This window comes from Meriones unguiculatus, chromosome 12, assembly GCF_030254825.1.
Source record: "Meriones unguiculatus strain TT.TT164.6M chromosome 12, Bangor_MerUng_6.1, whole genome shotgun sequence".
NCBI lineage: Eukaryota > Metazoa > Chordata > Mammalia > Rodentia > Muridae > Meriones > Meriones unguiculatus.
In genome coordinates this window covers 38,986,102-39,013,525 of record NC_083360.1, presented here as the reverse complement: position 1 = coordinate 39,013,525, position 27,424 = coordinate 38,986,102, and the positions used below count along the sequence as shown (strand labels likewise).

The 27,424-nt window shown below is 39.5% G+C and overlaps 1 protein-coding gene across 2 annotated transcripts in view; it reads right to left on the bottom strand.

Moving 5' to 3' along the window:
• Positions 1-27,424, bottom strand: part of Vwc2 (von Willebrand factor C domain containing 2) — a 168,395-nt gene that overhangs the window by 126,196 nt on the left and 14,775 nt on the right. For both annotated transcript variants that reach the window (XM_060365663.1, XM_060365664.1), the window contains exon 3: positions 15,075-15,204. In XM_060365663.1, coding sequence (XP_060221646.1) covers positions 15,075-15,204 — 130 coding nt within the window. The remainder of the gene's footprint in view (positions 1-15,074; positions 15,205-27,424) is intronic.

Below are 27,424 nucleotides of genomic sequence, written 5' to 3'. Positions count from 1 at the left end.
CTGACATCTATCATGTGTTTCTAGGCTCATCTTAAAAATGCAAAGGTCTGGCTCTCCAGACCTTGTGAATTAGAAATTCTAGAGCAAGGGTCCAGCAGTAAACCTTCAAGGTTATCTTTCTGCATATACTGTCTCATTTGCCAATGGTACGAGGGAGCAGATGAACTGTGCAAAGAAGTCTAGTGCCTGCAAGAGACAGGGGATCTCTTCTTGGCCTTGATTCTTCCTGTTTTTTATAGCCATGTTTGGAGAAGTTGAATCATAAAGTAGAAGAGGGAAGATTAGCACAGGGAAGTAAGGGACTTGAAGGAGGAAGGAAGTATCTGTCCTACAAGACAGGAGTAATCAGAGCAGAGAAGGGGAGGGTGAGGAGAAGGTCAGCCACAGTCTGAAGATGGTCTCTGGAGTGTAAGGAAGGAATGCATTTGATTATGGGCTTCTGAGGCATGTCCACATTTGCTTCCCTTTACAGCTTCCCATCTCAAGGTCAAAGTAAAATAAACATAGGTTGCTATATAACAATCTAATACCTATCAGGATGGAGCTTTCTGAACTTCTGGTTTGTAGCGTTGCTTCATTTGATTTATTAGTTATTCTTTGAGTGAATAAACTCTGTGAAAGTTAATTTCTTGCCTCAACGCAGGTTAAAAATCATATATTCAAAAAGGCCTTGACTATAACAGCCTTAAACAGGAAGAGTTTTTATATAATTATCAAGGACATCAGCCCTGGTATAGAATAGCTGATCTCCGAGGGAAAATGAAAAATTGTGGAACCAAAAGAAGCCTTGGACTTTGAGTCAAGGAAACTGTCCAACCTTTATTGTGGTGATTTGAGTGAGAAATGTCTCCCATAGGCTCATGTTGTACACTTGAATACTTTGTCCCCTTTTGGGCCTGATAAGGCCTGCTGCATCTACCTGAGTCTGGCTCAAGTTTGGACACCTGTCTTTAGCTTCCGATTTAAGAGGTGCCACTTCTGGGCAAAAGTGATTCAGCATATCTGCCTTAAAATCAACCCTGCCTGGCAACTGTTACATAGAGTTTTGTCACTGGCTTACCTCTCCTTGCACTCCCTCTACGTCATCTTACCTCACTTCCTTAACCCTGCCTCCTGACCTAAACCTATAAAAAGGACCATTTTGTTCAATAAACCGAATTCCTGCTTTGACAGAGCTCCCGACTCGGTGGTGTTTTATTCCCTGGGGCATATAGGGAGGTCCGGGCCATCCATCGACACTCATCGTCCCACTCAGCGTCTAGCTTCACTGGCCACCCTCCTCTCAGCTCCACCTGCAGATATCGACCCAGCAGTCCCCAATTGGTTGTGCTGTTTGGGGAGGTCATAGAACTTTTAGGAAGTGTATCCTTGTCAGAGACAGTACACCTGCAGGAGCAAGCTTTGAGTGTTCCTAGCCTTGCCCTACTTCCAGTTCGTGCTCTTGGCTTCCTTCTGCTTCCATGCCTTGCCCATCACTATAGACTCATCCCTAGAACCATAAACCAAAATAAATGCTTCCTTCTGTAAGTTGCTTTAGGTGGTGGTGTTTATCACAGCAGCAGGTGTAACTAGTACACTTTCCATGTCACCAGCATTTTCAGCAGCACTGTTCAGGTATACCTCCCATGCCCTGGAACTTAACCCATGGTAACACTGTAATTTAATAATTTCTGTAAATTTCACTGTGTAGTTAGTCAGCTAACCCAACTAACTATTCAACCCAGTTAATTAACTCAATACACATATCACCTCAACAAATTCCCTGTATCTACATGCAGCAATGCTTAGCTTGATAACAGCCTTATGCTTCCAACAAACAATTTCCTCTAAAAACTTTGTCAATTTATTCCCTTCTAACAATGTTTCAAATAAATAATCTTTTGAAACTAGCTACTAAGCTACTGTGGTAGCAAGTAGCTTTAGTCCTTTTCTTTGTATTACTAAATAGCATACATTTTTTTGGATATGGTACATTTTGTGCATCTTTTCACTGACAGACATTTCTGATTGTTTAATGGTCATTAAGGATGCAGTGGGGTGTAGTGGCTCAAGCCTAAAATACTAGGACTTTAGAAATGAAGGAAGGAGGGTGAGGCATTCAAGGCTAGCCTCAGCTGCCTAAGACATTGTCTGGGAAAACATAAAATTATCCTGTTATAAATATGTATACACATCTTTGTGAGGACATATGCTCATAGTTTTCCAGAACAGAATTATTGAGATGTGTGGTAGTTTTTTTTTTTCTTGTTTGTTTGTTTGTTTGTTTTGTTTCATTTGGGGAACAAAACAAAACAAGACAAAAAAAAAAAAAACCCAACCAACCAAACAAACAAAAAACATCAATTTCCACAGCAGATGCTGTTGGGTAATCTATGTTGAAGATTTTAGCTTCTCCTCACCTTTTTCAACATTAGTTGGTCTGCCTTCTCAGGATAACTGTTTTCGTTTCCTCTTTGTTTTTATTTTCTCAAAAGGCTAATAAAAACATCTAATGCAGTTATTTGCATCTATTCATCTTCTGTAAAGTAGGCATTCATATCTTTGACTCATTTTTTTATGTTTTCCTCTAAATTGTGTGAATTCCTTACTGATTCTGGGTATAAGTATTTTATCAAGTATATCATTTCAAACCATTTTCTCGTAATCTGTGGCTTGTACTTTACTCATTCTTAGTTGTCTGTCTTGAATTGCAAGAAGATTTAAATTTTCATGACATTCAATTTTTGGTTACTTTTTATGGATTGTGATTTTTATGTCAAATCTAAGAACTCTACCCAACCTGAACTTGAAAAGTATTCTCCTTCTATCCAAAGGATGAATAGTTTAAACTCCTTTAGGTAAGCCTGTGTTTCACTTGTGTTAGTATTTGCAAGTGATATGATTTAAAGGTCTAAGTTCTTATCTCTTTCTATTTTTTTAATCATGTGATTATGTAATTGTCTCTATAGGACTTCCTGGAAAGGCTATTTTTTTTTTTACCCCACTAAAGTGTATTATTAGCCTGGTTAAAAATAAAAATGCAAAGATTTATATTTATATCTTATTTGTTTGTTTTTCAAATATATATTTTATTTACTAATTTTATATTCAGGACATTTAAATTCAACATATGTATTATCTATTTAATCTATTATTTGCATATTTAATTTGCTGTATAAACTCAAATTTTCATAGTACATATTAAATATGAACATATTAATTCATATCTGCATGGACTTATATATGTTAACTATACACACACAAGCACACACATTATATTTGTTAGGAATGGTGGTGAAGGTTTATGATGTCTGTGATCTCAGTACTAGGGAGCCTGAGGCAATAAGATGGCCACAAAATCAAGGCTATTTTACAAAACATAGTCACTTTGAGGCCAGTCTCAGCTATACAGTGAGGTCCTGTTTCAAAACAAACAAGTATCTTTACATCAATACTTCATTCAGTACTTACACACTTCTGCAATGTGTTCTGAATTCGAATGTTTGCACTGCACATATCTTGTACTATTTAAAAGTATTTATATCTGTAGATATTCTATTCTTTTTTATTAATTTTTTATTTTTTTACATTAGTTACATTTTATTTTTCAACTTTGTTAGTTTTGACAATGGTTTGTCCCAGGTACATAAACTGCAGAGTCAGATTCTCAATCAAAGCAAATATGTATGCTGATTTGTATCAGAATGGCATTGAATTTATTGTTTAGTTTACGAAGAATTATCATCTTAACAGTATTGAAGGTTTTTTTTATACATGAACTAGCTTTTCATTTATTTATATCTCCTTTTATTTTTTCAGTAATATTTTGCTGTTTGCACTGCACATATCTTGTACTATTTAAAAGTATTTATATCTGTAGATATTCTATTCTTTTTTATTAATTTTTTATTTTTTTACATTAGTTACATTTTATTCGCGTTGTATCCCATCTGTAGCTTCCTCCCTCATTCCCTCCCAATCCCACCCTCCCTCATTCATCTCCTCCCATGCCCCTCTCTAAATCCACTGATAGGATCCTCCTCTGTGGCCTGGCAAGGCTGATCCTCCCTCAGTGTATGTGGGGGGGGAGGTCAAAGAGCCCTCCAATGAGGTCATGTCAGAGACAGTCCCTCTTCCCCTTACTAGGAACCATACTTGGATAATAAGCTGCCATGAGCTACATTTGAGCAGGAGTTCTAGGTTATATTCATGAATGGATCTTGGTTGGAGTATCAGTCTCAGAAAAGACCCCTGTGCCTAGATATTTTGGTTCTGTTGCTCTCCTTGTGGAGCTCTTGTCCTCTCCAGTTCTTACTAACTCTCTGTTCTTTCAGTGATTTCCTGCACTCAGCCCAAAGTTTGGTTATGAGTCTCAGCATCTGGCTTTGATACACTGCTAGGTAGAGTCTTTCAGACGCCCTCTGTGGTAGGCTCCTGTCCTGTTTTTTGTTTTCTCCTTCTTGCATTGTCCATCCCATTTCTCTTTCTAAGTGAGGATTGATCCTCTTACCCAGGGTCTTCCTTCTTGTTTAGCTTCTTTAGGTGTACATATGTATGTTTATCCTATCTTATAGGTCTAGTATCCCCTTATAAATTAGTTATACCATGTGTGTCTTTCTGCTTCTCGGATACCCCACTCAGGATGATCTTTTCTAGGTCCCACCATTTGCCTGCAAATTTCATGATTTCCTTGTTTTTAATTGCTGAGTAGTATTCCATGTAAATGTACTACAATGTCTGTATCCATTCCTCCATTGAGGGACATCTGGGTTGTCTCTAGGTTCTGGTTATTATGAGTAAAGTTGCTATGAACATGGTTGAACAAATGTCCTTGTTGTGTATTTGAGCATATTTTGGATATATGCCTAGGACTGGTATAGCTGGATCTCAAGGAAGCACTATTCCTAATTGTCTGAGAAAGCTATTCTTCTGATACTGGAATAAATAAAATTATTTCATTTAATTTTCTTTTTCTTGGGGCAAAGACTTTCTGTGTAGCACAGGTTGTTTTTAACCCACAACCTTCTTGCCTTACCTTTCAGTGTGTGGTAGTGTTACAGTATCTATGAAGGCCCATTAGGGGAAAGTTGTCACCTCCTAGCCAAAAAACTGGAATCTTTCTCTGGGTGAAGACATGCTGTTGTCTCTTCCCTTAGGAGTTAACAGAGTTAGGCCAGCCAATCACTAAGCTAGGAATCTGGCTCTGGGGAAGGTGAATCCACCTTAATCCATGCTAGAGATAGGAGGATTAAATATTGCTTCAGTGAAATAATTTCCTTTTCTTTTTCAGAGATCCTGCTCTCTAGTGCAGTCTCCTATGGGGCCAAATGTGTACTTTGGTAAAGCAGCCGTCTTTTCTGAGTTACTCAGAAAAATGCAATTGTTCCTTTTCTTTTTAGCTCTTTCTTAAGCATGCTTTCCCTAACAATTGGCCTCATTCTCGATTTTTTCCCCCCACTACCATGTGGCTGCTTATCTAAGCTAGCTTCCTTGATGGCTTCACTCAAGCCTTGTGCATTTTCTCTTCTCCTCTAGGTGGCTGCTCAGACTTACAGCTTGCCTGCCCTTAGGTTTTTCAAATCTGATAAAACTACACTCAATCTTTCATGAATTTTTAAATTCACTTATTAAGAAAATTAAGAATCCATAAGAGGCCCCCATTTCCCAGGTACTGTTTGGTGATTTTTGAAGGGATTTATTAAAATTTTTGATAGCACTAACACACATAGCATATAGATTCACTATATACTATGTAAATTGATTTACTTACTCGCTATCCCTATTTATTAGCCCAAATAAGTTTGTACATATTCACTAACATTTTTCATACTCAGACACATAATCTCTCTCTCGCTCTCCCTGTCTCTTCCCATACTATGCTGATTATACATTGATGAATATAGAGATAAATAGATATTCTTGTTTGCTCTATGATCTTAAGATTCAAGAGCATTGTGGGAACAATCATATAAATCATTAGCTATTATTCAGTTACCATTTTTCAACTTGCAAATATTCCTTTTGTAAGTAATTTATTAAAAGTAAAAGCCACGATTTAATGTTGGATCTTGTCAAATAATTTTTATGAGTCAAATGAGGCCTGTGATTTTTGTTTCCTTTATCTTTCTCATGTGGTAATTCATTCTTTGTTTGTTTGTTTGTTTTGGATGATATCTGAAATTCCATTCCTGGACTATACCTGCTTGTTATAGTACTACATAATTTGCATTGTATTGGGTTCAGATTATTAATACACTCTTAACGATTTTTCTATCGTATTAATAAAGAAAATTTCTACAATTATCTTTGGTGTATGGTACATTGCTGTAACTTTGTCAGCATCTGAATCAATGAAAAAGTAAATTGGGAAGTCTTCCTTCCTTTTTGCTACTTTCCACTGAGTCAATTTGTGAAGGAGCATTACTATTCCTTTACTTATTTCAGATAATTTACTAGGGAAAGTACACAGTCTGGCTTTTATTTGTTAGAAAAGTTTTGCATATTATGATGAACCAGTCTGTCTCTATATTAGATTAAAAGCTATATCTTATAGTAAAGAGAAAATAGGCTTATTCCTGCTTATGATAAATCTGTTTCTCAAAACAAATGGGTTGTTTTTGTCTACCTGTTACCTTAACTACAAATGGTTCCAGGAAATGGCAAACATGCCTTAGTTTCAAAACAGAGTTATGGCTGTCTTGGAACACTACCTTTGTTTCAAAAAGCTATTATGACTAGCTGTTGTCATGACTACCTCATTATGACCAACTTGTTATGTCCTATCCCTGAGCTATAAAAACCTTATCTTCAAGCCAGGCATAATGGCACATGCCCTTAATCTCAGCACGTAGGAGGCAGAGGCAGGCAGATCTCTGAGAGTTCAAGGCTAACCTAGTCTACACAGTGAGTTCTGTTACATACTATATAGTGAGTTCATACTGCAACCAGAGCTACATCGTGAGACCCTGTGTCAAAAAAGGAAGCTAGCTAGCAAGCAAACAAAACCCCCTAGCTCCCCCCAAACCTTTAAAAACTCGTCTTTCCCACATCTAAGACTGACTTCTTGAAGACCGCCTTAGGGTGGAGGCAGCCCATGTACAAGAATGAAAAATTTGCTTTCTGTCAGTTGTCTTTCTCCACATGTCTTTCAAATTAACATTAATCAGAATTTTTGTGTTTTTTGAGGTATTTGTCTGTATCTTCCAAGTTTTGCAACATTTTCAAAAGCTTTCTGTAATAATGGCCTGTGGTTATTGCTCATCTTGGTGGATTATTAGTGGTATCTTTATGTCATTCTTCAAGTCTAGTGAAGGCTGTGCTAATGCTATTGTTTCTTTCATAGAATTAACTTTCATAGAATTAACAACTTGGCTGCAATGACTGTCTCCTGTGATTTTGTTCCTCTATTTAATTGAGTTCGAATTACATTTTTTAAAATTCTGTCTTCTGCATTCTTTTGTAATATCTGATGTTTTGAAAGTGATTTTTTTTTTACAGGCAGAAGTTTATATCTCATGTTACTGACTTGAGAGATGAAATACTATTGTAGCCTATAGCTACTCCATCAATTATAACAAGTTCTTTTCACTTTGTATCAGTTGCCTATGCTAACTGTATAGAAGTTCAGGGAGTTACATAGGCTTTGGGTCTGGTTCATTTTGGTATATAATGTTTTATCGACTTGCAAGCTTTTTTATAGTAAAAGTTCATAAAACTAAAAAATGAATAAAAATAATAACACAATTACTTAATTCTGAGCTGAGAAAAATTTTCCATTGATATTTTCCCCTTCTTATATGTGAACTAAAGACAGGCACTGTAATAGGGCTATGATGTGAGGAAATAGTGAAAGAAGTCTGGTATGTAAAATATTGAGAAGAGGCACCTCTGATGAGTTAGAAATAGCACCAATATCCTGAGGTATAAGAACCTCTAAAGTCTGTTTCAGTTCTATCTCTCTGCTCTATTTTAATGCATCGGAATCATAGATACTTGTCAGATAAATGTATTGCATAGATTTTCTCATGATACATGGTGCAGGGCTATATTTAACATATTAATAGCATTATTTGAAACGGACATTCTTTTAATAAACTTCATATTATCATTTTTTCTGATACACATTCCTTTAATGAATGATCTTAATCTAATCAGTTTTGTTTTGTTTTTTTTTCCATATGACTGTTGCTTTTAGTTCCTATGTTTCCCTCCAGATTTACCAGTTTCAACTTCCATATTTAAATTTGAAATCTATTGGGAACACAGGATTTTTTTCTCTTCTTTTTTTATATATGGTATGAAGTGGGGGAGAAATAAGATTTAAAAAACAACATTAGGGAAATGCAAATCAACACAACCCTGAGATTTCACCTTACATCCATCAGAATGGCCAAGATCAAAAACTCAAGTGACAGCACATGCTGGAGAGGTTGCGGAGAAAGGGGAACCCTTCTCCACTGCTGGTGGGAATGTAAACTTGTACAACCATTCTGGAAATCAATCTGGCTCTTTCTCAGACAACTAGGAATAGCGCTTCCTCAAGATCCAGCCATACCACTCCTAGGCATATATCCAAAAGAGGCTCAAGTACACAAAAAGGACATTTGCTCAACCATGTTTGTAGCAGCCTTATGTGTAATAGCCAGAAGCTGGAAACAGCCCAGATGCCCCTCAACTGAAGAATGGATGCAGAAACTGTGGTACATCTATACAATGGAGTATTACTCAGCAATGAAAAATAAGGAAATCATGAAATTTGCAAGGTAAATGGTGGGACCTGGAAAGGATCATCCTGAGTGAGTTGTCCCAGAAGCAAAAAGACACACACGGTATATACTCACTCATGTAAACATACAACATAGGATAAACCCACTAAAATCGGCACATCTAAACAAACTAAGCAAAAGAGAGGACCCTAACTAAAATGCTCAATCCCCATCCTGAAAGGCAAAGAGGATGGACATCAGAAGAAGAAGAAAACAGGAAACAAACTAGGAACCTGCCACAGAGGGCCTCTGAAAGCCTCTGCCCTGCAGACTATCATAGCAGATGCTGAGCCTGATGGGCAACTGTCAGGCAGAGTGAATGGAATTTTATGTAAGAAGTGGGAAATAGCAAGAGCTGGAGAGTACAGGGTCTCCACAAGAAGAGCAACAGAACAAGAAAATTTGAACACAGGGAACTTCCCAGAGACTCATACTCCAACCAAAGACTATTCATAGAGATAACCTAGAACCCATGCACAGATGTAGCCATGGCAGTTCAGTGTCCAAGTGGGTTATATAGTAATGGGAAGAGGGACTGCCTCTGACATAATCTGATTGGCCTTCTCTTTGATCACCTCCCCCTGAGGGGGGAGCAGCCTTACTAGGCCACAGAAGATGACAATGCAGCCACTTCTGATGAGAACGGATAGTCTAAGATCAGAAAGAGGGAGAGGAAGACCTCCCTTATCAGTGGACTTGGGGAGGGGCATGCATGCAGAAAAGGGAAGAAGGGTGGGGTCAGGAGGGGAGGAGGGAGGGGCTTATGGGGGGATACAAAATGAATAAATTGTAATTAATAATAATAATAATAAAAAAGAACTTGGCAGCTGGAAAGGCAGTCAAAGTTCTTTTGTTTTAGAAAAAGCTATTAGTGCTGGACTTTGGAGGACTTCAAATAAAAATTTTTAATCCTATATATGAAAACAACAACAACAACAAAAACCTCATCTGCTAATCAAATAGCCAAAGCATCATTTATTAGATAGAGCTCCCCTTTTCCCCGATGTGCCTCAGGAGTCACATAGCACAGGATCTTTTCATCACAGTTTCTTCTCATTCTATTCTTCTATTTGTTACCAGGAACCTTTAGGGCCAAATAACAGCATGCCTAATGACTGTGACTTCAGTAAGTTCTCTTATCTCACTCTCTGCAGTCCCAGTTGTTTTTGTTGTTTTTTTTTTTTTTTACTTTTACATTCTTGTTTGATTTTTAGAAAAAAACTCCAATGATTTCCAATAATATATATATATATGCACATATATATAATTGTTTATTGAAATTCTATTAGATCAGTAGATTCATTTGAAGCAGTTCAATATCATCATTGATTCTGCTTGTCTATAATATGGTGAATCTCTCCATCAGATACTCTTGGGTTTCTTTTGATAAGCCTTATTATTCTAGGTATGGAGATATAGCACAATTTAGTAGGATGTATTTCTAATCATTTTATAATTATGATGTTATTTGAAACTGTGGTTTTGCATTCATTTCCATGTGTTTACTGTGAGTATATGGGAAAAAAAATTCTTGTTGCTGGTATTAAAGATTGAGTCCAGAGCCTCAGACATTATAAGCAAGCATTCTATCACTGTCCTGTATTTCTTGCCCTGGTTTTACTTTTTCTTTTGATGCTGAGTCTTGCTAAATTCCTCGGGTTGGCCCTGCCTGACCTTATGATCTTTTGTCTCTCCCAATGAGTGGCTAGGATTATAGGCATAGGCCACCAAGCCCAGCATACAACTAGTTTTTAAATACTGACCTGGCTAAACTCTCTTATTACAGCTAATTCATTCTGATATTTTGAAAAATTTAGAAGTTTTATAGATACATCTATAGATTGCTGGTACCAGATGACTGAAACATTAGAGTGAGCTAATTACAAGATGAAGTTATGGCATATAAATATAGGTTTATCAGAAGCAGTTTTAAGCTGCCGTGCAGGGGGAAGGAGGGAGGAGAGAGAAAAAGAGAATTACGAACAGAGAGAAAGAAGAGAGAGGGAAAAAAGAGAAGATTAGAAAAGATAAAGAGAGAGGAGAGCAAGAGGAAACTGAGAGGAGAGAGAGAGAGAGAGAAAGAGAGCACAACTAATATGTCTGGATTATATAGTGAAGGGGTGGGGGAGAAAAGCCCCTGCTCCTGGCCTGGAAAGTTCAGGATAGAGGATGGAGTATGCCAGCCATATCCTACAGCAGGTAGAGACCAAGGGGAGACTGAGAATTATCGAGGCCAGGACCGCTTTAGTATGCTCCAAAACCCAATAATAGGGACAGAGTGTTCTTATAAGATAGGTACTATTGTATTGTTAAAACTGTAGAACGATGCAATGGTAAGAATTCTCCTCATGAGAAGCTCTGAATAGGAGCCCACCCACATCAGTTTCATTTCAGTCACTTTCTTTCTCTTTCCCATAGTTAGGTCCTATTTCTTATATGCAGGAAAACAAACAAAACTCTACTGTATTTTCTGTCAGTGCTTCTCATATACTCTAAAAAAGTAAATCTAATGATTTGAAATTTCAGTGTTTATCTTAAAATTTGACACTTTTCGTGCTCTTCCAAAGAATCTATATTTTCTTATAAAAATAAAGCTGTAAATAACTATTATCAAATGGCAATGAGACTTCAGGAAAGAAATAAGCTTTATGCCCTGTGCCTTTGTGCTTCTGGCACACAGTATGCTCACCCTCTGTTGCTACTGACTTCCATGTCTGAAAAGCACAGTTAATCCAAACACTTGGCATCCTTCTTACCAGCTCTCCCTCTTTGTAGCTGTGCAGTGAGAGCATAACACACATATAGAGCAGATAACTGATCACTGGCAGGAGCCACGAGCCTATGTAATGCTGATAAATATGCCCATGCTCATGACACATAAAGGACAGGGTGCTGTGAACTTCTGCAGTGCATTCACCATCAGAGAAAGCATGATGTCCTTATGGAGAATGGGGGTAAACAGTGCCATAATGCATTCCCTTTATTTAAAAAAAGTCATTGAGAGATTGAGCTACACATATCAACAAAGTGAATAGATTAAAGCATACTTGATTTGTGATCATTTATTTATACTCAATATATTCTTGGTTCCAAACTTTTGCTCTTTTGATACAAGTGATTGGCAGCCAGCAACTGAATAGCAATTTCCTTTCTACCACAAGCAGAGCTGTTTAATGCTGTAGGTCAAGTTATAACAGCATAAGGATAATAGGCTGTTCTGCAGAGATCAGGGTTAAACCTCGCTGCTTCATCCAAGTTGAATCTACCGAAATGTTTAATTTACTATATAGTAGCACCTACTTTTGATAGCCTATAACCAACTATATATAAGAAATCTTTTCTTGCAAAACCATCATTTTTATGTGTGGGAGGCAGGGCTGGACCACTGTAAATTGTCCATTAACTTCAGTCAGTTATCACAGAGTATCCATCTCCAACAGAAACAGATTTTATTTTTAAGCAATTTTTTTTTAGTCAGATTTGATACCCTACCAAGGTCAGTGTGTCTTAAAAATAGAGACCTCAAAGTCAAGAACTCTGGCAAATAAGGAAAAATCTCATACAGTTAGACATATTTTAATGTATTTATAATTGTAGTTCTCAAAATTAGAAGTTATTATTATTTGTTATAATTGGCTCAGATATCTTAATACAAAGCTTTCCATAAATAAATCGAGTTTAGAAGAATATCATCATACTACTAAAGTTTCTTATAGGCCAAAAACCATGACTTGGCTTAATCTCTATTGTCTTTAAAAGCATACAGGTAAATGGTGGACGGATATTTAGAAGTTTTACTATCAGAGGAGCCAACAATTGGTATTGGATTCCCCTGGAGCTGCAGCTTCAGGAGGCCTAATGTGGTCCTGGGAATCAAACTGGGGTCCACTTTGGAAGAACAGAATATGCTCTTAACTCTTGAGCCACCATTTAAGCCCAAATATTTGTGAATTTTAGCATATCAACACACGGGAAAGAATTGATTCAAATATCCTTTAAAGGTCTTTGGGTGACTCTTTTCCTTAACTGGGACAAATCCTATGATCAAAACAAACCATGAAGAAACCTGTCACTATTCAGAAAGCTCCCTATTCATGAAGGGACAAAAGGGAGCTACGCTCATGCACATGAGTTCAGTACCAATGCTACTGGGTCAAGCATTTGCAGATGTGTTGTGAAAGAGGCAAAGACAGAGAATGAAGAACACAAGTCAAAAAAGAACACCGACAGCTCCCTGAACATTTATTTCAACTCTCCAAGGGTCGGGATGCCTCCTGTCCCAGTGGAAAACACACAAGTATTCAAATTCTGGCTTCCCATTTATTGAAGCCATGCCAACTGGGATTCCAAGGCTAGCTAAACCACACACCAGATCTTAGGACACTCTGCTAGCCTTACCACCTGCTTCTTCAGCCTCATCCTCTTACTGTTTGTTTATACTAGTAAAATAAGTTACTTTAAGTCTACAACACCCTACCTTAGTATTTTAATATTTTCATTTTAAATTAAAATATATATCACTTTCCTCTTTCCCCTTCTCCCTCCAGTCCCTCCAGTGTAATACTTCCCTCACACATTTCTCCCTGCCATGCACAAATTGATAGCCTCTTTTTCGTTGTTTATTATCATTACATACATAAATGTAGTATGTATGGTGTCCATATGTATGTATATATGGACAAATACATAAATTCACTCCGCTGAGTTCATTTTGTTATTTATTTATCCATGGTTTCAGGTCAGACTACTTTGTATTAGATAATTAATCAGGGAGGTCATACCTTAGAAATGCTAAGTCTTTCTGCCCCCACCACCCAGCACTCATTAGTTTCCTGTAGTTTTGTTTTACATTCTTTCTTATGAGAATATACTTGATAGGCTTTAGAAATGGTTTATGGGTTAAGAGGACTGGCTGCTCCTCAAAGGACCTAGGTTCACTTCCTAGCACCCGTGTGACAGGTCACATCCATGACACCAGTTCCAGGTGATGGGATCCCCTCTTCTGACCCCTCAGGGCACCAGACATGCAAGTGGTACACAAATGTATGTACATGCAGGCACAATGCCCATATGCATACAAAAACAAAAAAATACACTTGATGTTCAAAAGCCTCTCCATTCTCACAAAATAGGATCTTACTTCATATTCTCTTCATAAATGCACCACTACAACCACATGAAACACTCTGTAACCCTTTCCCCTGAACACTGTCACTTGCAATTAGGGGACTGAACATGCATCCTCCACAGTTACTCATTTCTAATACACCAACCTTACTTTTTCAAGAATACCCATCTTCAACAGAAATTTCCTTTCCTCTTTTATTTATATATTTCAAGAGTTTCTCAATGTGTTTTAGGGAAATTTAGATATGTGCTTATATCTGGTCAAAATTTTAATGGCATGACCCAAGATTTAAAATTGGAGTACAACTGATGCTCCTGTATAACCAACGAACGCAAATCTCAGCAGCAGCTTACAACACCTGTAGCATAGAGCCACTAAACTTTGGTCCAGAAGCACACATGTTTACAGACATCACAAATTAGACCTGCAATAATTTCATATATATCCCTAGATGCATAGTATAAGCAATAAGTCAACATAATCCCAACAGCCCCATCCCTGCCATCAGGGACAATACTGAGACACTGGACCATTGGTCAGATCTCCTATTTCTGTTCTCTTCAAAGCTGCCTTTCATGTCATCAATGGTGACTTCATGGGTTATCATCCCATGGTCCCCCTTGGGTCCAGAGTGTACCTTCATATAACACCTTCTTGGAAAGTCACACCTATATGTCCCTACTTGCTTTAAGAGTAATATTTCTATTAAGATAGGTGAGCCCTCTTACTTGACAAAGACTTCCTGTTGCTTCATTTCATAAACTGGGTCTGGCTTTTGATGTACCAAGGACGCTCCCTGGGAAAAAGAGGGACCTCTCTTTGTGTCTAATTTGCGTTTGAAAATATTCAATTACGTTTCTGCTTTAATTCACTTAGTTATGAAAAGCAAATGAGCGCAACAAATATGTTTGATTTGTCTTAGAAAGAGAAATAGCTTTTCAAGAACAAAATTAAATAAAAATAAGTTATTCTCCTCCATAGTGGAATTGAATCCCAAGCTTCATAACACCTACAAAGTACAAGGCAGACACTAGAGAGACAGAATGCCTTGATACACAGTGAGTCTTACCTGACCTACAGATTGTCTGTGTGGCAGGACATGGGAATGTCTATGGAAACCCATACATGCCTATGTATTTTGCTGATATGAGCAGAGAATGGCCTGGGCCTGGAGACCACACACCTGATGGTATTTCACCTACCGTTTTTGCAGATAGGGCAGCACTGGTCAGGCTCGTACACCGGGTCCACACATTCCGTCTGGGGACACGCCGACACTGTGCACAGCACTTCACCATTGGCTTCACAGCGACACCGCTCACATGGAGACACCTGAGACACAAGCCCATGATCAGGGTCATACCTCCCTTACACAGTCCTTACTCTGTAAAGCCCTATCTTCCAGATGTTTTAGGGATGACATTTTTAAGTGCCTGGACCCAGTATTTTTCTAAATGTGGACACAAGCCCCTAGAATTCACAGGTTACCTTAGATATAAATAAAGGCAGTCACTGGGGCTGGTGGCTCTGCTCAGCCTCTCAGCTTCAGTAAGAGCAGCTCTCCGCTGAATGGATTTATTTATAAGCAATCCTCTGGGGAAATATTCCCGTTGCTTCTAAAATCAAATTACTACTGACTTCTTGCTCAACAAAGCCTTACTTTTCCATAGCCCTGCCAACTCTGCACCCACTTAACATAGCATTGATTTTTTCCAATATATCTCAGAGCAGGGGCACAGGGAGAAGGGAAAGCACAAGACACTCACATGGTCTTCTGAGGTTGGGAGCATCTTGTCAGGGGATGCATGACTGTAAAGTCACAGAGATCTTAGAGTCACACTCAGTGCCCTCCCGAAATGGTTGAACCTGTTTCCTGGTAAGGAACCCAAAACTCAGAGTCATTAGGCGACTTGCCTTCAGCAGACTTCCTAAAAGATCAAGCCAAGATGCCACAGAGGGCCTTGAGGTTCATGCTGGCTGTCCCTTCTCCAAGTCCTCACAGGGAAATTCTTCATATCTTCAGTGGTACCATGTCCTTCTGAGAACCAAGGCTTTGAGTCATATCAGGGACTGGTTGTCTGTCTCTTTTTCTCTCTTTCTCCTTCTTTCTCTCTCTCTCTCTCTCTCTCTCTCTCTCTCTCTCTCTCTCTGTGTCTGTCTGTCTCTCTCTCCTTCTCTGTCTCATTGTGTATGCATACATAGATACTTAAAAATTTTACAATAGGCTATAGTAAAATGTTGGCCTAGTTTGCAAGTTAAAATCAAGTTTACAGCAATATAAAGGGACAGTTTTAAGAAGTATTTTTGGAACAATATAGTTTGGGGAATTTTATAGTGTGGGTTTTTGTTGTTGTTCCTTCCCTCAGTTTTCTCTGGTTACAGTATTCCATCTCTGTTTCAAGAGCAGATGTAGATGGTGAGCACCAAGGGGAAAATATTCCGAGTTTTAAAAGCAAAGACCTTGGGTTGCAAGAGAAACAGTCAAGTGCATATCAGTTGCCTTTAACTGGAAGGACTTCAGGCAGAAGCCAAGAAGCCCAGATGGTATGGATTAGAGATGCAGAGCCATGCCGCCCCAAGGGAGAAGAGGTCTACCCATGCATAGGACAGGAGTTAGCAAGGGGCAGGAAGGACAGACATCTGCATATGTCCTTAGAAAGCTGCTCAACAGCTAGACACCCACCCTTCACCTGGGCCATGCTTTATGTATAGAGGGTGAAGTTCCATGTGGGTGGATTTAAAGGAGGCAAGATGGGCCACATGTCACATTCCTAGGTGAATTGTGCACTTAAAAATCAGACTGTTCCCAGTATTTAGGAAGGTACCTTTTGGTGAGTCCATCCCTCCATGTGCGGGCTCAGGCTGGCCTGGAAATAAAGCTGAAACACCCTACCCTCACCCCATGGCAGGACTGCCGAGTACAGCTTCCATGTAGGCATACATGGTGATTTGCTGTTTCTTAAAAGTCCTACGACCTTATCCAAATATTGATTGTGGGTTTTATTATCATTAAATGTTTAGAAGAGTGACTCAGCTATTTGGGGATTTGTTCATTTCTCAAAGATCGGGATTAACACTCCATCAGGGTTTCCATGAGTAGGTCTCTATCCAGTCTCCCGTCTGCTACCCATGTCTACGAACATCTGCCTCCCACTAGGGCTGTCTTCACTCCAATCCCAGGCTCAGGCCAGCCCAGCCTCTACAAAGAGAGGCTGCTGAGAGGAAGTTTCAAGTCTCTGTTCCCTCAAGGTGCCCCGTGTCCTGCTGCTACTGCCTAAACACATGTTCTCCAGCAGGTCCCAGGCCCATAGCTCCTAGATATCAGTCTTTCATGTGTGGTAATGGGTTCCCTTCCTGCCCTAGACCCATATGCACTTTAGAATTCCTTGATCAGTGCTCATGTTCTGTCTCCTGGATGACAATGCAGTCTGACAGTTCCTCCAAAATCATACACCTTCCTGGCTACCTAGATTTCATATTCCTTTGGGACCACCTGTCAGTCTGTTCTGCCACTTCTTGTGTTGATTCCTGATCATCCATTAGGCTAAATCCAGTTAAGAAGGCATACCTCAGAATAATGTTACCTCCTGATTGTGAGGCTCAGTGATACTTGTTATCGGAGTGTTTTGATTTTCACTTCTCTACTCTACACTTGTGCAGATCTGTGGCCCTTTTAACTGCCATACTGAATCTACTTCCACTGACAATAGATCCAGATGAGATGTGTCCATCAAAGCACAGATAGAGCTGGGAGTCTTTCCTCCAGTAAGCTCTCTGTCAACTCCATCTCTCAGCCTGATATATGGCCTTCTTACAGCATACAAAATGTTGCTAAGTTTAAAAATAAAGCAAGTAAAACAAGACAGAGAAAATGCAAAAACCCAGTGTCCACAAGACCTCAGGAGCCAATCAAGGAAGTAGTGACCAGGCTCAGCCTCAGCACAGCACTTTCAGAAAGTGACTACCTGTGAAGCTGATGGGGACCGAGAGGGATTCAGGCTAGATCATTCCATAAGTATGGCTCTGACCCATACTGGCCATCTACCCTTCTAAAACAGACTCTGTTTAGCAGTCCCAGACACCAGCAACATATCAGGAGTGATCCAAGCATGTATCAGTAAGCATAGTATGGCTTTTCCCAACTGGGAATGAAAATGAAGAGCTTCTGTTCATTCCATGATTCCAGTTGCAATTTGATAAGTATGAACTTCTTGTGCCAACTTTCGGGAAGGTGCAAAAAAGATGGTATTTGGGGTGGGAGGGTGATGAACAAAGTAGTGTAGCTGGACCTGGACTCTGCCTGAAGATCTCTCATTTCGCACTGCTGGGGTTTGCCAATTGTCCATATGGCTCTCTTAGTTACTGCATGGGCTATGCTTGCTTGCAAGCAGCATCTCTTTAAAGGAAATCTAAGATGCATACCTTAAGTCAAGTGCAGAAAAATAAAGAAAAAGATTAAAGAAAACATGTGCTTAAGCTTATTTTTTTTTTTCAGTAAAACAACTCTGACTACAGCATGGACAATAAAGTGTAAATAAATACAGTAATTCAATAGTAATAAAAGTAGATGAGTTATAATCAGGGGTACCCTCACACCGCTCAATAGTTATGTGTGTGCCTGCATCATATGATCAAAAGCAGCAGGAGCTATGAAATAAACACTGAATCTTCTGATTTAGTAGAAGTGGGTAATGTAATTAGCACATGAAATTAGTCTCAAGTATAAAATAAAGACCATAAAAATGAACAATGAACATTAAAGGTGAACTAGGTGTCCTCCTGTGACCTAACCAGTTCCTGCAAGACCTTACCTCTTAAAGAGTGCATTCATCGCCAGAGGATCAAGCCAAGCATCAAATATGTGAACACCCACAAGATGGCAAATTTTATACATTTTATATCAATGAAATTGGGAGGAATTAGGTATCTATCTGTATAAAGCTCTGCCTTGGTCAGTTTTGTACCTGAAATTCTGATTATTAATATCACAAAGAGGAATCTGCAGAAAGTTCCTTAAATTCAAATCCTGTTCTTGCCTATGTCTTTCCTGTGGAAAATGAAAAATCTAATCTTTTCTTCTCTCTCTCTCTTTCTCTCTGCCTCTCTCAAAACAGGGCTTCACTATGAAGCTCTGGCTGTCATGGAATTCACTGTGTAGACCAGGCTGGCCTCAAACTCACAGAGACCTGCATGCCTCTGCCTCCCAAGTGATAGGATTAAAGGCGTGCACCATTATGCTTGGCTGGAAAACACAAAGTCTTTCCAAATACTTTCTCCTGTGCTTTTCAGTCTGCACCGCAACACTCTCTCACTACGTTGCCCCCAATAGGGAATGCAGTGCTCCCTTTTCAGATCAGTTCAAATGCAACCTTCCTGTTCCATGCTTCGAGAAAGGGCCATTGTCATAGAAGAGTAGTAGGTTGTGTGTGCCAACCTTCCTGTCAAAAGCCGTTCTCTCTACTATGCTCCCCATCCAGAGGCTGTCACTAAGAACTGCTGGAGTGGGTACCATGAAATTCCACTGTGGAAAAAGGCAGCACTTCTTACTGCCTAGGGACCAATTCCATGCTAAATGCAGATGCTAATTCAATAACAGACAAACAGAAGAGATGAAAATCCCAGAACAATTTCCCAAGTGATTGTAATGCTTTGGTTGATGGGATTAATTTGAAAGAAGTATGAGCTAATAGGCTTCAACTTAGACCTGTCTCTACCAACACAGCTCATCATAAAAGAAAGCCCCACTATACCACTTATTTGATCAGTTTATACACTTGCTTCCTAAACTCCAAAGTGTGTATTCTACAATTACACAAAACAAGATTACCATGAAAAGAAAGAGATACACTAAAATTCATTACCCTTCCTTCCTTTTCTCTGAAACTATTTTAGTCTTGGGATCCCCTGCATTCAGTCAGGCACAGAGAACAGAGCCAATCTCACCCTCTCCCCACTTTGATGACATATATCACAAGACCCTCAGCAGAGGCCAGGAAATGCGATTACTAGCCTTGGAGTTTCAGCATCCCAAGATATAAACTGAATAAACCAATTTTCTCCATGCATTCCCCAGCTGCAAGTATTTTGTAAAAGCACTAGAATACATATGTATTGACTGAATCAAGGAAAGAAATGGCTGGGAAGGATACCCTCCACCCCTCACCAAATAAGATTAAGTTGCCCAGGACATGATATAAAACATTAATTGTAAAATCTATAGCTGCATTTCAGAAGGCTTGACCAACCTTATACAAAGTGCTGCAGGATTAGATATTATACCTGCCACTCTTTGAACATTTAACCCACAAGGAGTTACAGCTAACTATGATATTCATTGAAGCACTAATTTTAAAAACATTTTGCTATTAGAGTGTGTGCGCGTGCACATTTTTACATGGAGGACAGGGGATAACTCAGAAGACTCAATTCTTTTGTTCCACCAGATCTTAAGAATTGATTTCAGGTCACCAGTCAGGAATCTTTACCTGCTTTATTTCACTGGTCCAGAAAGTGGTGGTGTTCATAAATGAGGTCTGGAATTGTGTAAAGAGGACAGGAGTATTAAGCAGATAAATATAAAGTCTGTGATCAGGGCTGTTTCTAATTATGAAAATTTAAAAGAAGCAATAGCACTTACTGCCCCTCTTTTTTTTTCAGTCTACCCTTCGCTTTTTTCTGTTAATATCTTCCTTTTAAAAGATATATTTTATACAGAATGAACAAAAATTCATATTTTTAATGACATAATGAATAATCTATTTTTCAAACCTAAAAATGAAAGTTTAAAGTGTGAGATGTATTCTGATAAAAAGGGGGTGGTTACATCCATGTGAGACCCCATACTGCAGATAAACCTGCATCAGCAACCATGCATTTTCCATCAACAATTGAAAACTTCATCATGGACATTACAGCTAGTATCTTTGAGAATCCTGTTACTCACAGACTCAGGTAGAGCAACAAAAAAGTCAAAATATTTGTCTGGGTTGGAGAAGAAATGTAAATGAGATGCAGGGGGTTATAAAATGCCAATTGCTAATTGAATTTGTACATATTGAGAGTTTGAAAGATAAATCATTCTCTTCTGGTGGAATGACCAGGTGTAGAATAAACTAGGATACAGCTAATTACCATAGAGAGGATTGTAGACAGCAGAACAGAGGAGACTATATGGACAAGAGGCCAAAAGTCTGAGGCCCAGACCCCTATACAGAGATGCTGCCTGTATTAAGCCTTGATGAACACAACCATAATGAAAAGACAGACTAGGTAGAGAAGGAGGAAATGCAGACACACTGGGACATGGCCATGTGATGGTTCTGTGATGATGGACATCCTCTGCTCCTGGTCCTTGTACAGTAAGAAAAAAATCAACCTATATCTACACTAACCAACAGCAATGCATTCAATTCCACTTACCTACCCTGCTGAGTTCACATACTGCATTACCAGGGTCAAAGACAATGCAACCAACTTCTTGTTGTTTTATCATTTCTGCATCTCCATTTCTCCATGCCCATCACTGTGAACCGAAAACACACTTGCTAGAGTATTGGAGGCTGAAACACAGGGCGGCACTATTGGAAAGTGCTGGACTTCAGGAGATGGGACGAGTGAATGGCCAGGAGACTATTTGAAACATTATGGAACCTCAGTCTCTTCCTCACTTTTACCTACTTCCTGGACCCAAAGTGAGTAGCTTTGCTCTGTCCCCTGCTCATGTGATAAGATGATGCCTTGTCTTAGGCTCAAAAGTGTCATGGACTGAAATCTCCAAAAGTGTTAGTTGAAATAATCTCTTTTCTCTTCCCATCAAAGTGCTAGCAAGGACTGACACTGCTTAGATTTTGAGATCAGATGAAGTTGGACATGCTCAGGGTGGTATGGCCATAGAAAACCACTCTTCTCTTTATAAGTGGACTGCCTCTGGTATTTTGTTACAGTGACAAATGTCAAACAATGAAATAGCAGTATTTAGCTCATTTGATTGCTGTGGGAGATGAAATGAATGAGGACACACAATGGCAGTTGTTGCAGCTGACACGATCATGATAAACTACAAGCACCAGTATCCAGGATGTGCAAGAAATTTTACAAATCATTTTTAATTAATTTTACAAATTGAAAATAAAAAATTATCAAAACCAATACCATGAAAAATGACATAAGACAGTCTAAATAGTTAATTGATGTATAAAAGAATATATCATTTGATCAAAAATCTGGGAAACTCTAACCAAATGTATTCATGGGCAGTACACTGACTTGGTATGAATATTGAGGGCATCAAGTTTGGAAAAACAGGAATTCTTAACTTTTCTGGTTTGGAAATGTGAATAAGGGCTTTGGATCACTGGTATATAGAAGGTACCTATGGAGAGTTAGAAGTGAGAGGAATTCTCCCAGTTTTTGCTTCTGCCTCTGTCTCTTTAAGAAGGGAAATCACAGACACTCTGAAGCTGATTCCAAGGGACCCTCTGAACATGCTCTCCCTGGGTGTCAGCTCTCTGCAGGACGAGGGCATTGGGAGCTTCCTTTCCTAAGCTTGCAGGAGCTACTTCATAGGTAGGTTCTGCAGTTGTTCAGCATGGCTGTAGATGGGGATTTTCTGTAACCAGTGTTCTTCACCTACATCCTTGTTCCCAGAAATAATGACTCTGAGACTCAAAATAGATTTACATCAGCCTTACTCCTTCTGTTTTAATAAGAGAAAGAGTCTTTTTGTCGGACTAAAAGGGGGAGATGTAGGTATAATCTCTTGAGTACTGTATAGATTTTTCACCTGTCAATAAACAGCTGATTGGCCTATAATTGAAGCAGGAAATAGAAGGGAGGAGTTCTGGTAGAGAGAGTGAATGCTGGGATAGAGTGAAGCATGCAGAGGATTCACTCTGGTACACTGAGGAGGACAAGTGCATGAAACCCGAGCAGAGGTAACTTATACTAGAATAAATAGGATATTAGCTATGAACAAGTCAGAGAACATGCCTGGCTTTATCGTCCTAGACATTTGTAAATATATTTAAGTCTCAGAGTCATTATTTCTGGGAAAAAGGAAATGGATGAAAAACATGGATTACAGAAAACCTCCTTCTACACTGGCAAAACAACTGGCCACCCCTTCAGTTCACCAGCAAAATGCTTTCCATCTGGGTGTACATCCAAGGCCAAGATGCTGACTCTGTGGCACCAGTTAAATTGAAAACTAGAACTTTTTAGCAGTTGATAAAATAAAACAGAGAAAGATTTGACTGTTAGTAAGAGACCTGATAAGCTCCATGTCACAGTAATTATGAGAAATATGAGCAGCAGCAATTATATAGGAATAAACATAAATGAAACAAATATATGAATCTTAAAAACATGATCAGGAACAAAGCGAGTTGCAAAAGAATAGATATGGCATCTCATGAGATATGCATATAAGCACCAATCCTTGCATGCTTATGCAATAAAAGGCATGGTTCACAGGCATATGCTTCTGAAGGACATGAGAAAGTCAACACAGGAGGTTAACCTACCCATTTTCTGTGGCAGTGAAGGGAAAGGATGGGGAGGGACCTTTAGTTTTACATGTATCTTTTTATCTCATTAGAAAATGGGGAGCAGACCAAATATGTTGAAATTCACCACTTGAGTAAAGCATGTGGTGCCTCTGCATCTATCCACTGCATATGCTTTTTGGAAATATTTTATATGTGATCTTTAAAAAAATGCTTGCTTTATGTCAAAACATAAAAATACGTTTACTTAAAGTATGCTACTTTAAGTATGTACTTAAAGTGTGCTAGGGAATTTTTCTAAACCAACTCATTGCCCCCACCAGCAAACAGCTGGTGGCAGCTTCTGGTGATATTTCTCTGGGCTGAATCACTTCCACAAGGTGCAAAGACAGTGAGGAGAGTGTTGTGGGATTTTATACTGCTCTGCTGGCTCTCTCAGGGCTCCTGACTGACCCTACCACAGGGAATGCATTTAAGGATGTTCCACAAAGTGAGCAGGTAGAGCACATCTGTCATGTCAATACTTGGAAGACCAAAGCAGGATAATTGAAGGTTCCAAGCTAGCCTGGGGTACATTGCAAGACCAAATCTCAAAACAAACACAAAAACAAACAAATAATGTTTATAGTTCTGTAGTGGTGGGGATGAAACTGACTCATAGGTCTGCTTTCTGGCCTCTTCTGGACTTTGACATCACCATCCCAGGATAAATGCCACAGGCAAAAGAATTCCATGTGCTCATGCCCCTGAAATCAGAGGAAGAGACTATGTAGTAGCCCATACATCAGACTCCTGCAGACTCTCAAGCAGAAATTCAAAGCTGAATGTGGTGGTGGTGGGGAGGTCTCTGGACATCAGAACAAAAGGTTTCCAGCTTTTTCAAAGCAAGAACTAGTATGGGTCAGGACAGGAGGCGAAGGACATCATGTGGTGGTGGGGTAGTGGTTAAGTCTGCATTGTGACTACATGGTGATTTGGAAAGGGGAGCTGTCTAAGGCTGGTCACGTTTCTTACTGAAGCTCTGTACTTTCATATGACAAAGCCAGGAGGAGGAAGGTATCTGATAAACAATCAAAGTACCTAGAACACCAGTGCCCGACACATACAGATATAAACCAAATTATCCCTTACAGTGCAAGAGCAAGATTGAGATCCAAATATTGGGTCCGAGCCCAGTTCTGCCCAACTGACTGTGCAAACTAGAGCAGGTGACTTGTGCATCAGTGCCTCATCTGAAAGCTGGACTTAGATCATAACCCACAATATGCTTAAGCACTAATATACATAAATTATATATATATATGGATATGATTTTCCTTAATCCATAGAGACCCAAATCTACGATAGAGCCATATTTGCATGAAACCTATACATATCTGTCTGCACATTTAAACTGATCTCTAGGTTACTTATAATACCTACTTGTAGCAAGTGTTCTATAAACAGTTGTCTGACTGTTTTATTTAGGGGATGACACAAAGAAATTCAGATGCAAATCTTTGAAGTATTTTTAACCCACACTAGATTGAACTCACAATGCTGAGTCTAGACATAGGACTGCTGCGTAAACTCTGAAATGTTGCCCAGCCTAGGTTTTCTTTTCATCAGTCTCCTACCAGTCCTCCCAGCTCTGTATTTTAAGATAGAACACAAAACTTAGTTTTCTGAAGAGGAAAACCACTCAGAGACACTAGAAACCTAGTTTTAGGTATTATCAGAGAGAAACTTTTCAGAGAGAAAGTGATCATTTCCAGTGCATCTGGAGCTCAACTTTCAGACATCAGGACTCAAAGGTCTGCAGGGTGAGCTACAGTGCAGAAAGAACCAAAGGGTGACTTTCAGAACATGACACAGGGAGGCCTAAGCATTCTTAGTTTAGGAAACAGGGACCTGAGGTAGGGAGGAAGAAGGACAAGGACAAGGCATCAAAAGCTAAGATCCTAGCTCGAGTCCATCAGGAGCTGATGGAAACATCAGTATCCTAGGATTGAGAGGAAGGGTCCCTGAGAACTAGGAGTTGGCATTCACTAGACTGGATGAATTCTGAAGACTGCAGATACTACTGGGAGAAAGCTGGCCTCTAGTATGGTACTGAAATCCACAAGTACGGGGTCATTCAAATTGTCTGGCAGGAAATAGGCACTTAGGACACAGAACATAGCAGGGACCTGTGGTGACCAGGGGTCCTGAAGGAGCTGGAACAAGACAGCTGCCAAGAGTAATGGCTCCAGTACCGCTGGGGGATGCAAAGACAATCATTCACAGCTATGGAAGCTAGGATGCTGCTCCCAAGAAAATATAGGACCTTCCGCATCTCATACAATTGGCTTGATGCTGCAACAAGAAATGGGGCAAAAAGCCAGAGAGGTAGCAAGGATAAGATGATCTTCCCAATAACCTGATGTTACAGGAATTCTTATCTGGGCTTAATAAAACTTGGTCCTGAAATCATGAGAAAAACCACTGAATCACTTAGTAATTGCCACAGTAATGGGATTTCTGAGAAACTCAACACCAGAACATTCCAACAGAAGTTGAAGCAAAAACTGATATAGACAACTGTTTTCAACCATCTTCAGATTTTAAGGAGCCACAAACTAAAGCTAATGATCTTCCAGTTCCCACATGGGAATTTTTTCTGTCCCTTCTAACCCTGTTGTTCAATTATACTTAGCTCAGAGTCCAAGCAAGTTGCTAAAGTATAGAACTAAAAACCAAAGGCTTTCCTTGCAGGCTCTGGTGGACAACAGCCTCTAAAAAAAATCACTGCCACAGTTTTGTCACCAGGTGGCGAAAGTGTCCTTTCTAGTTGCTCAATCTATCAAAACTGCAGTTCATACTCTAAGCATGTGGCATTGAAAGTCACCAAGTGTTCTTCTGTTAGAATTTCTCATTTACTAGACATTTCATTAACCAGAATGTCTCATTAACCAGGTAAGCTAGAACTGTATTATTTACAGATAGAGCAAAAGGTGGAAGTGATACCTTTTGACTTTGCTTTGACAGAATGAGGAAAACACACCCAGGGGGGCTGGAGAAATGTTCACCAGTTGGGTCTGGTCTATAGATAAAAATCTACACTGGTAGTCAGGCCTGGTGGTATATGCCCGTAATCCCAGCATTCATGGAGGCAGAGGCAGGTGAATCTCTGTGAGTTCAAGGCTAGTCTGCTTTACAAAGTGGCTGCCAGGACAGTCAAGACTACACAGAGAAACCCTGTCTCGAAAACAAAATAAAACAAAACAAAACAAAACAAAAGATTATTCACTGGTAAAGAATCAGAATATGTTTGCAAGGCAAGCGTGCAAACATACACACACACACACACAACACAGAATACATTCTTGGCTACAATGGCCATGACTACTCTCTTGGGTGTCCTTACCACTTGCCAGATACCTGGGATGGACATATAGTCTCATTTTCATTATCAGTTCTATGTTGCTTCCACATTCTGCCCCGATATTGACTTATGAAACTATTCAACCACTTTTCCTTAAATCTGGCCTGGAGCAATAATCTATGTGAGTACAGGGAGGTTCCTGTGGAAAGCCGGCAGGCATTCCCTGTTTTCTGACGGACAGTAATCCAACAGGGCTCCATCCCCTTTCCATGGGAAGGGTTTTCATACTGGAGTGAAGTAGACCTTCATTCTTCCTTCCCTTCAAATCCAAGCAGCAGCCAACAGCCATAGGGCATTCAGCCTGACTGCCTGTTCTCTTCAGAGGAGATGCTTTTGTCATTCCTTGTCCTCCATGCTCTGTCAGAGAATGGATTTGCACACAAAGGGACTTAATTAAGAACTGTCTCCAGAAGCTGTCAGTTTCTGAGAGCCTGGAAGAAACAAAACTCCATGGACCATACTACACATCCACAGAGCAGCCTGGGAGGGGAGATGAAGTGCCTCAGCTCTCATCTTAAGCACCAACCAGTAACACTGTAAGATCTTCATCTGCCAAAGTCTTTCAAGTCCTTGTCTGAACAGTTCCCTCTGATTATTGCAGATTGTACAGAAATCTGCTTAGGGCATTTGAGAGTAGAAAATGCCG